The sequence below is a fragment of the Labrus bergylta genome, chromosome 19 (assembly GCF_963930695.1).
Source record: "Labrus bergylta chromosome 19, fLabBer1.1, whole genome shotgun sequence".
NCBI lineage: Eukaryota > Metazoa > Chordata > Actinopteri > Labriformes > Labridae > Labrus > Labrus bergylta.
The window spans coordinates 1,664,774-1,675,321 of record NC_089213.1 but is presented as its reverse complement, the minus strand read 5'-3'; the positions used below and the strand labels follow the sequence as shown (position 1 = coordinate 1,675,321).

The 10,548-nt window shown below is 38.7% G+C and overlaps 1 protein-coding gene across 3 annotated transcripts in view; it reads left to right on the top strand.

The window, feature by feature from the left end:
* LOC109978039 (major histocompatibility complex class I-related gene protein-like) overlaps positions 1 to 10,548 on the top strand; it is a 172,058-nt gene that overhangs the window by 25,956 nt on the left and 135,554 nt on the right. Inside the window, exons 1-8 of one of the 3 annotated variants that reach the window (XR_010664737.1) lie at positions 2,257 to 2,419; positions 4,243 to 4,509; positions 7,295 to 7,573; positions 8,051 to 8,344; positions 8,849 to 8,947; positions 9,077 to 9,094; positions 9,236 to 9,314; positions 9,881 to 10,484. Coding sequence is in view for 2 of the 3 variants with exons in the window: in XM_065948057.1 (XP_065804129.1) it covers positions 2,362 to 2,419; positions 4,243 to 4,509 (325 nt within the window). In the remaining variant the exon portion in view is untranslated. Of the gene's footprint in view, positions 1 to 2,256; positions 2,420 to 4,242; positions 4,510 to 7,294; positions 7,574 to 8,050; positions 8,345 to 8,848; positions 8,948 to 9,076; positions 9,095 to 9,235; positions 9,315 to 9,880; positions 10,485 to 10,548 lie in introns of those variants that run through there. The other 2 variants (XM_065948057.1, XM_065948058.1) reach the window with 2 other exon arrangements.

The window sequence follows — 10,548 nt, the reverse complement described above, 5'->3', positions numbered from 1 at the left end:
GAGAGTGTGTAGGAGTTCCTCCCTCATGCACCTTTCTTATATAAAAACACAGTGAAGAACTTTGATATCGTATCGATCATGACAACAAAAGGGAATGTTCCTTTCTGAATGTGGGGTGTAGAGAAGTGTTGAGGGGAGACAATTGTGACAACCTTAATTTAAAGTTGTTAATGGAGGAGGTTATTTAGCAGGGTGGCTGTGGTGGAGGGCTCCAGTGTGATATATTTTCATGGGGACCAGATATTACTGGAGACGCCCTGCAGAGATCAATAAGGCATCATGTTTTAACCCTTTAAGAGCCAGAGTTTTAATATCAAAACAACACCTTTGTCTGCCCCGTCCCCCTAAAATAAAACCCCAAGTGGTTCATGCTGTTTATCCTCATATACTCTTTATAATGTTTTGGGATGTTAAATTTGCCTTTAGGCTCTCAGGCCATGAGTTTACTCAACTTACAAACACAGGCTTGTTGAAGTTTTAATTCAGTTTCAGGAAATCCCATCCTCCATATTCACCAGATGTGTTTTTCTCTTTTCTATTAAGATAAACAATTAAGGTCAAATTAGCACAGGACATCTGTGTTTTTTCCCTCTTACATCATTTCACTGATGTTCCTCTGATTATTTGTCTTATTATTTGAATGTGGTAAAGCAGGCGGAACAAGAGGAGCACATGAGGTCATAAAACTGTTTCCCTTCTCTTCCCTCCAAAATGTTCAACTCTTGTCAGAGCTCAGTCTCAGTCACATCAAAACGAAACTTATCACACTGGTCAGGTGATTTCCCAGAAACAGCTCAGAGGGGTTGTGCTGTGTTTGTCCACTGGAGGAGCTCTAAGACTGTACTCCACTCCTCAAACAACAACTGGAATAGTGTGGCTGTGTTTAAAAAAACAAACAGCTTTACTTTGCTTCCTGCTTTAGATAGGAGCAGCAGCTTGGCACAGAGACATGAGGAAGGCGTTGCATTCTGGCCCGGATCAGTGTGACTCAGCTCTTTTTAGCGTATCATATCTGCTTATCTACTTTCATTTCCTGCTTTTATGAAACAATTCTGAGCCCAGAGTTAAAACATAATTCATCCCCTTTGCTTTATAGTGACAACAAAACAAACGCTGAGTGCGAGGAATCAGATGTTGACGACATGTTTGCCCTGCAGTGACCTCCAACAGAGACCGTGTTTGTGTGTCTGCCATTTCAAATAAACAACAACAAGCGAAGACACAAAATGGCACCATGCTTTGATGCTGCTGTCTTGGCCAGAGCTCTCTTGAAATAAGAAATCTTGTATCTCAATGAGAATATTTTTCTGGTAAAATAAAAGTTAAATAGATTAAAAACAATATGCCTGTGTGAGGTTTGGACTGAGTTTACACAAAAAGCAGAGCAAAATGAAACACAGCATCAGGTGTTCAAACATCAACAAAGGTGTCACATTTCTCTTGTTCCAGCAGTTTTCAGCGTCCAAAGCTCCAAACTAGTTCAGGATCATTGAACCTGTCAGATAAAGCTGGATCTGTAAAGTGTGATCTGATGTTATTTCATTCAAACCATCTTTTGTGTGTCAGTGATTGTCCTGACAGTCGGCCTAATCTGTGCTAAGACCTGTGTGTAGACCTCTACTGAAGAGTTATACACAACACATGCAGAAAGTGATAAAAGAAGAAAATGATAAGTACTTCAAAAAGGTATAAGACGTCCTCCTTCATCTGATTTAATAACATTATTCAATGTTATGATTGTGCACACGTGTATTTAAATATCTGATAATCACAGAGCACATTGAGTTACTGCAGGACAGGAGAGCACCTCACCACATTTACTCACTATAACTTATATTAAACTATATTTATATCTGGATTAGGACTTTTTATTAAATCCCAGAGCAGCCATACAGAACAAAAGCACAACAAGACTCAACTACATCCCTACAAACTCCAGATTATCCCTGTATCTGACCTTTAAACTCTCACAAATGTATACACTTGTTCTTAAAACTTCACATTAACCAACAAAATATATAAAAATAATCTGATCATCTGAAGGTTTAACACTACTGTGATAAATAAATAAAGTCCTGCGTGTCTCCCAATGCTCTGTCATGGGCTCAAACAAGCGGAGTTAACTTTCACTTTCATTCACAACAGTAACATTAACAGTCTATGTTCAGAACCTGTCTGAGTCAATCTGACCTAGTTACTAGTGACGTCGGTGCTCAGGCTGAATTCCTATTGGCTGAGACAGAGGTTGAAGTCAGCTCTCTTTTTTCTCCTCACCTCATTTCACCCTCAGAGCTCGAAACACGCAGATTCTCAAGAAGTTGATGAGAAAGTTGGACGAAGCTGAAGACTTCACAGGTCACAATGAAGACTCTGGTGTTTGTGTCTCTCGTGGGATTATTCCTCCACGACACGACGGCAGGTGAGTTCAGATTCATTGAAGACGATTTAATGGAAAGAGGGAAATGTCGCATGTCTTTATAAACTGTTGGTAGAAATGAAAGCTTCATTTGATGTTTGTTCTCAGGACTGAAGCAGCTTGTTGAAATGTGAAAAGTGAACATTTAATTTGACGTTAGTAAATCCTGTTTGTTCACGTCCTCACACCCTGATACTTACAAGAAAAGTGTTGTTGTGAGAAAGGCTATAAAAAGTGTCTGCTAGTTATCTTTTCCAAAAGACAAGCCGAGAAATGATGAAGGCCCGGTTCATATGAACAGGACCATGAATGTTAAAATAGCAGCATAACTACAGTGAACACAGCAGATAGACTCTGATTCAGAAAGAAAAAGGAACTAAATGCCTTCAAAGTGTTTCACCTCTAAAACCATTAACAGAGCATTTAAATGGACTCTTTAAGTCCTTCATGACACTTTAATGTTAGAAAAAGTCTTTTGTTATTAATGTAGTATAATTAATGTGGTATAAATACTTATTTCACTTGAATGAATTGTGATAATTAACATATAATCAGAGTGTCACAGTCATTAAAGTTCATTTTGTGAGGATCAAACTCAAATATGTGCTCAAAGAATCAGAAACATAATCAACCTCCTGACCCTCAAAATGAAGTTAATCTCGGTTTATTGTTTTACCTCTGAATATTTGTATATGAAATATGAATAAGCTCAAAGCTATTCCACAGATGATCTTCATCTTTTACATGTTTGTTTGTTGTTTAGTTGAGATCACATAAACCCTGAAGCTCCAACATTTCATTGAAGTCAAACATCAGACTGTTTAGTGGATCTAGAAACACATATCTGCTGATGTGAGCTTATTGCACATATTTAGTTTTCTGTGCTTATGTTGGCCGATAAGTGACAGAAAACAGTGAAGCAGCTTGAACATCATTTAGAAACAGAGTCTGCATTACAGAGTTTGTCCACCAGAGGGCAGTCACGACTTTATTCTCAAACTGAAACGTCACAGCTCAGTTTGTGTTTCCCACACAAAAAGAAAGAAATGGTTTTAATCTGTGAAAGTCAAAAAAACATCCACAGCAGCCTCAACAATTCAGCATTAATAAGACTACAAAGTTTGTAGACTTTATTCAAAGTGGTTACATTTATTCCTGCACAGATTTATCTAAAAGCTTTTTTGTTCTGAGCAGTGCATATTTTTCTAAAGAGCAGATTAAAAACAGAACAATGATCGACGTGCATTCAGAAAGCAGACAACATGCAGGATTCAGAAATGATCTGTCATTTAGTTGAAGTTTTTTAGTTGAGTTTTTTCTAATTGAGTTTTTCTGCGCTGGCTGATTGTGCAGCTCCACTCAGTCTACACAGCTTCTTAAACTGTGCTCCATATACTGTTCAATAGTTTTTCTTTGTTGCTGTCCTCCAACACTGTCCTTTCAAAACTCAAATAATAAAACCCGCCTACGTGAGGACTAGTCATGAGATGTCAAGAAGTCAATAAAAAATCCACTTAATGAAACATATCTGTCAATGAAAGTCAGGGGCATGACTGCATCACTTGAATATTTGACTTGTTGAATAAATAATTTCAGTATAAAAACATTTTCTAACACTTGAATCAGAAATATCAGAATAAGAGTTCCAGGAGAACTTTTTCTTTTCATCTCTAAATTAATTGGAGTATTTAATGACTGCAGAGAGATGATCAGGTTTGGTTGAATGTACTGGAAGTGTTTTTTGATTCTGTGTGCTGGATAATAACTTTTGTTCAATGATGCAAAAAGTTTCAGATTAAACTGATGAAAACATTTTGTCCTTACAGAGATGCACTCTTATAAGTTTTTCTACACGGCGTCTTCTGAAGTCCCAAACTTCCCAGAGTTTGTGATTGTTGGGATGGTTGATGATTTTCAGGTAGAATACTACGACAGTAACACCAAGAGATTCGTACCCAAACAGGACTGGATGAAGAAAGTCACAGAAGACAAAGCTGACTACTGGGAGTGGGAAACTGAGAAGCAAAAGGGTCACCAGCAGACCTTCAAAGTCAACCTTGACATTTTAAAGCGGCGCTTCAACCAAACTGGAGGTTTGTTTATGATTCAATTTATACTGAAAAAAGATTGTTTATAACACACACACACACACACACACACACATTAAACTTAGACACACACACACACACACACACGCACACACACACACACACACACACACACACACACACACACACACAATAAACACACACACATTAAACACACACACACACACACACACACATATACACACACACACATTAAACACACACACATTAAACACACACACACACACACACACACACATATACACACACACACATTAAACACACACACACCTTAAACACACACACACACACATTAAACACACACACACATTAAACACACACACACACACATATTAAACACACACACCCACACACAGAAACACACACACACAGAGTCACACACACACTCACACACACACACACACACACACAGAGTCACACACACACACACACACACAGAGTCACACACACACACACACACTCACACACACACACACACAGAGTCAGGAGTGTGTGTTCATGGTTGAATCTGTTGGATGAAGTCTTTCCTCGTCTGAAACAAACAGTCAGACTCAACAGAAACATCTCAGAGACTCAGACTCCTGGATGCTGCTGTACTGCTCTGATTCAGTGTTTCTGTCCATCCCATAATAATCTACAGACATTATTAACACTTGATCTCCACTAGATTACATCACAAGAACTCTACTGAGCTGCCCACATGTGAACTCTCCTTTTAGAAAAACAAACCTGTTCATCACAACAAACCAACAACACACAGCTGATAGAGGAACATTACTGCCTGGTTTCTCAAACTGAGGAGCAGGACCCCAAATGGGACACAGGCTGCTTCTGCTGGGTCCTCACATGAGAGGAGGAGCAGCATGTTTTCATGAAGCTGACTGACAGGACGCCATGATAAATATGACCATCAGATCAGAGGGGTCAAAGGTCAAACAGCACAACTCTACTGTACTGACCTCCCTGTGTCCGAAATATGAACAAGAACAACTACAGATTATATTCATTTAGATTAGATTCATTTAGATTAGATTCATTTAGATTCATTTAGATTCATTTAGATTCATTTAGATTAGATTCATTTAGATTCATTTAGATTATATTCATTTAGATTAGATTCATTTAGATTATATTTATTTAGATTCATTTAGATTCATTTAGATTCATTTAGATTAGATTCATTTAGATTCATTTAGATTAGATTCATTTAGATTAGATTCATTTAGATTATATTCATTTAGATTAGATTCATTTAGATTAGATTCATTTAGATGAATGTGATGACGGTGTGTCTGTCTCATAATAAACTCTTTAAATGAATGACTTTCTGCTCAGTGTCACTCAGACTAAAGAAGTCATTTAAAGATTTAATCTCAGCCTCTGAGAAGTTGTGATGGACTTGTTTGACTTTTTATTGACATTTAACAGATTCAAACATTTATTGATTGAATTAAAAAAAGCCGTTACATCATCAATAATAACAAGAATAATGAGTTAACGCTCTAAATATGTGGTATGAAACATATTGGATTGTATGAACTGGACCGTACTGATGTTCAGGTTCCATCCCAGATTCTACATGTGAATTATAAATCTAGATTAAATGAGATGAATGAAACTTGAACAGTGTTTGTACGCCATGATTCACTCATCAGGCTGAACAGTTCAGTCCATTCATTGATGAGATGATCCACAGAAAATGAAGGGACAATCATTTTGATCATGGACTCATTATTTCAGTCTCTTGAATCCAAAAGGTCCAAAATGTTTTTTCCAGTTTGTCAAATATGACAATTAGCTGCTTTGATCAGTTTGATATGATTGTAAATGAAACAGCGTTCAGTGTTATTCTGGAGCTGTTTGAAAAGTTCACCTTATTCTTTGTTGACGTTTCAAAAGAAGTGGTTGGTTCATGAATCAATCCAAATAATGTGATCATGAATCTTTATTCTGAGCTCTTCATAAAAAGTCCAAGTACACATTAGATGAGATGATCTCCACTGTTCTGACCTCAGTGTTGGCTCGTCCTCTCAGGCAGCATCAAACAAACATCTGCAGCTGGAAACAGCTGTTGTTAGTGTTGAATGATTGACAGATGGATGAAGCAATCAGGACGCACAGACTGTCTCCCAGTCTCCATACTGGTCCTGGTGGTCTCTGCCTTATTGTGAGCAGCTGTAGTAACACACTGCTGAACTCTGTGAGGGCCGAGCAGGAGGAGTCTACAGACTGATCCTGGACTGAGACTCTCCTTCAGAGGAAACTTGGAGAACAGCTCGGGACAGTCGAGTGTGTGGTTTCTCACAGGACGAGCGAAATGTTGGACTGATCCACAGAGAGTCCACGTTCAGTCCAGGACCAGTTTAATCTGAGTCTGCTAGTCAGGACTACAACTCAGAGAGAGAGAGAGACTCAGTGTGTCTCTGATGTAATAATAAAGGATTTAAACTATACCTCTCTCTCTCTCCTCTCTCTCTCTGTCTCTTTCTCTCTCTCTCTTTCTCTCTTTCTCTGTCTCTCTCTCTCTCTCTCTCTTTCTCTCTTTCTCTCTCTGTCTCTCCCTCTCTCTCTCTCTCTATCTCTCTCTCTCTCTCTGTCTCTCTCTCTCTGTCTCTCTCTCTCTTTCTCTCTTTCTCTCTCTCTGTCTCTCCCTCTCTCTCTGTCTCTCTCCCTCTCTCTCTCTCTCTCTGTCTCTCTCTCTCCCTCTCTCTCTCTCTCTCTCCCTCTGTCTCTCTCCCTCTCTCTCTCTCTCTCTCTTTCTCTCTCTCAGGTGTTCACATTGTCCAGAGGATGGTAGGCTGTGAGTGGGATGATGAGACTGGAGATGTTAATGGTTATTTTCAAGATGGTTATGATGGAGAAGACTTCATAGTTCTGGACCTGAAGACATGGACGTGGGTCGCTCCACAACAACAGGCTGTCGTCACCAAAGAGAAGTGGAATAAAGACAAACCTCAGTTAGAGCATCTTAAGATCTACTTCACCGAGGAGTGTCGTGACTGGCTGAAGAAGTTATTGAACTATGGGAGGAGCTCTCTGATGAGAACAGGTAGGATCAAATGACCTGATGGAGTTGAATTCTGACAATGTTCATCTTCTTCTTCTCTTGTTTATCTTGTAATTGAACAATAAATATTTCACACATGTTTCTATCACACATGCTCTGTCTTCATCTTTAAGCTTCCCCTTACCTTTCCCTTCATGTTAGATCTCTTTCTCTCTGCTGCTCATCGCTCTCTCTCAAAGTTTCTCTGTGTTTTTATTGTACTTTCTCTCTCTCCTCTTCTTCTTCTTCATCAATCCATCTGAACCCCCCTCACCTCTCTTCTTCTGTTTCTTCCCCTCTGACCCTCTCTTCTTTGAATTATACTTTAATAAGGTTGATTTTCATTGTTGACTCACTGGATTTTAAAGTCCCTTTTTTTCCCAGTACATTTAAAAAGTGTCATCAAACATGAGTTGTAACAGTATTTAAGAGTAAATCCTGATAAAGAAACTCTAATCTGTCTTCCTGTTTGTCCTCCAGACCTCCCCACAGTGTCTCTCCTCCAGAAGACTCCCTCCTCTCGGGTCACCTGCCACGCTACAGGTTTCTACCCCAACAGAGCCATGATGTTCTGGAGGAAAGATGGAGAGGAGCTTCACGAGGACGTGGACAAGGGAGAGATCCTCCCCAACCACGACGGCTCCTTCCAGATCAGCGCTGACCTTCAACTGCCCTCTGATGACTGGGGGAAGTACGACTGTGTGTTTCAGCTCTCTGGTGTGAAGGAGGACATCGTCACCAAACTGGACAAACGAGAGATCAAGACCAACTACGGTAAGACCTCGATGAGAAGTGATGAAAGAGAGGATTTGACTGTAACAGTCGTGTGATGGAGGGAAAGTTTAGTTGTGACTTTTTCTTTCTTTCAAACTCTTCAAATTGTAAAAGTATTCAGAAAAAGAGTTTAAAGGTTTGGATCAGGATGAAACAAACACAGAGATCTTTAAAGAGATTATTAATGGACAGAATTGTTTTGTTTTTTACCGTCTGTCCGCTCGTTACCACAGTGCAGCCGCATTAACCTTTAAATTACTTTAAATCAATAATATTGAGAAAAAAGGGTTTGAATGTAATCGTTAGCGGTTACCATTGTGCCACAATCAAACATGGAAATAAAAGACATAAAGGTGAAGGAAAAAAACAACTACATGTAGAAAATGAATCAAAGGTACAGTGATGAAGACGAGCTAACTGACAGAAGGAGAAACTTTGTCTTTAATGAACCTTTAACCTGTTTGATCACAGGTTGTGTGACTGTGTGTTGTTTGTGTTCAACAGTGAATCCCATCTACATGATCATTGTCATCATCGCTGTTGTTCTCCTTCTTGTAACCATCGTCTGTGTGGCTGGATTCTGCCTGTATAAGAAGAGAGATGGTGAGAGAGCAAAGTGGAAACATTCAAACATGTTTTTTATATTTACATCTGGTGAATAGTTCTCTTGAGGGGACCTTAAATAACCTTCAATGAAATAAATCTAGAACAATCTTTTTTTTTCTGTTTCAGCCAAACGCCCTCCATCCCGTAAGTAGAACTTGATTTTATTATATTAAGTTTGACCTTAAATGAACTCTGTAAATGAAAAAGGGTTTCTGGAGTGTTTTCTGGTGTAAATGATGGTTTCAGAGTCGGATGTGTGCTAACATTGTGTTTCTGATCTTACAGCGGTAAACGACCCGGCTGTGCAACAAGTGATGCTTCCAAATCAAAATACCTAAAAGACAAAGAGAGGACCCTGAACCCAGTGAGTTACATGAAATAAGCCTTTAATTCAGGATATAGTCATTGTTCTGGTGGTGTGTGTGGTAAGTCAGGAAGACACTGCATGTAAACATTACTTCTGCTGCTGCGTCACCTGGACAGAGGCGGTAACCACAGCTACAGGCAGAGAGAAAAGAGAGTCACAGGTGAATGGGGAAGAGGAATCAGGAATCAGAGGAAGACACACAGTTTTTAAACCGTGTGTGTGGGAACGTGTTTTTGAGTCCTGTCATGTTTATTATCATGTTTTCATATACGAGCTTATTCTTTTCTTTTTGGTTGTTACAGTAATTCTTTAAATCTGATTATAAAACTGCATAAAGGAGATCGTTTCTTTGTTATTGTAAAAAAGTTGATGACTCATTTTAGTGAAAAAGTGTATTTGAAGTGAAGGGAGATGATTTAAAGAAAGGTGCTTCAATGATGAAATCACCGTGACCTTTGACCTTGATGTTAAAACCTGGATTTGTGGATCAATTCTATAAAAAAAGTGATGATAAATATTTTTTAATGTCATGTTTTCTCTTTCTTCTGTCTTTTTCTCTAAAGGTTTATGGGTACGTTCTGCACTGAAACAAGGAGCAGACCGACACGCTCTCCTCAGAATTCATTGGCTCTCATCGTATCAGACATGAAGTGATCAGAGTTGGGAATTTAAATTTAAATCTTTGAAATACAAAGAAAACAAGTTTGAAAAAGAGTTGACAAATGCTTTACAAATCACACACACACACACACACACAATACAAACATTAAACATTTTGTTTTCCAGTTGTGTAAATAGTTTCGCTTATTTATTTTTTTTAGATTTCTTTTTGGGCTTTTGGTACCTTTACTGTAGAGATAGGACAGAGGATAGAGTCTGAAATCAGGGAGAGAGAAAGAGAGCGGGGAATGACGTGCAGGAAAGGAGCCACAGGTCGGATTTGAACCTGGTCCGCCCACTTGTAGGACCATAGCCTCCATTCACCAGCTCCTCAGTACTGTTTATTTCTGCATAAGTAATGAAGTGTGTTGATTTAAACGAGGCTCAAGAGATTTATAATGTTTGTGTTTTAAGGTTTTTCATTAGTAATCAGGACTATGTTGTTTTTTCTTCTGTGATATATATTTTTATATTAAGTTTAAATGCTTCAGCTGATCACACATTGATGTGATGAAAAGAAAAGTTGTTAGTTTTATTTGAGTTAAGATCTTGAATGGTTGGTGGGATGTTG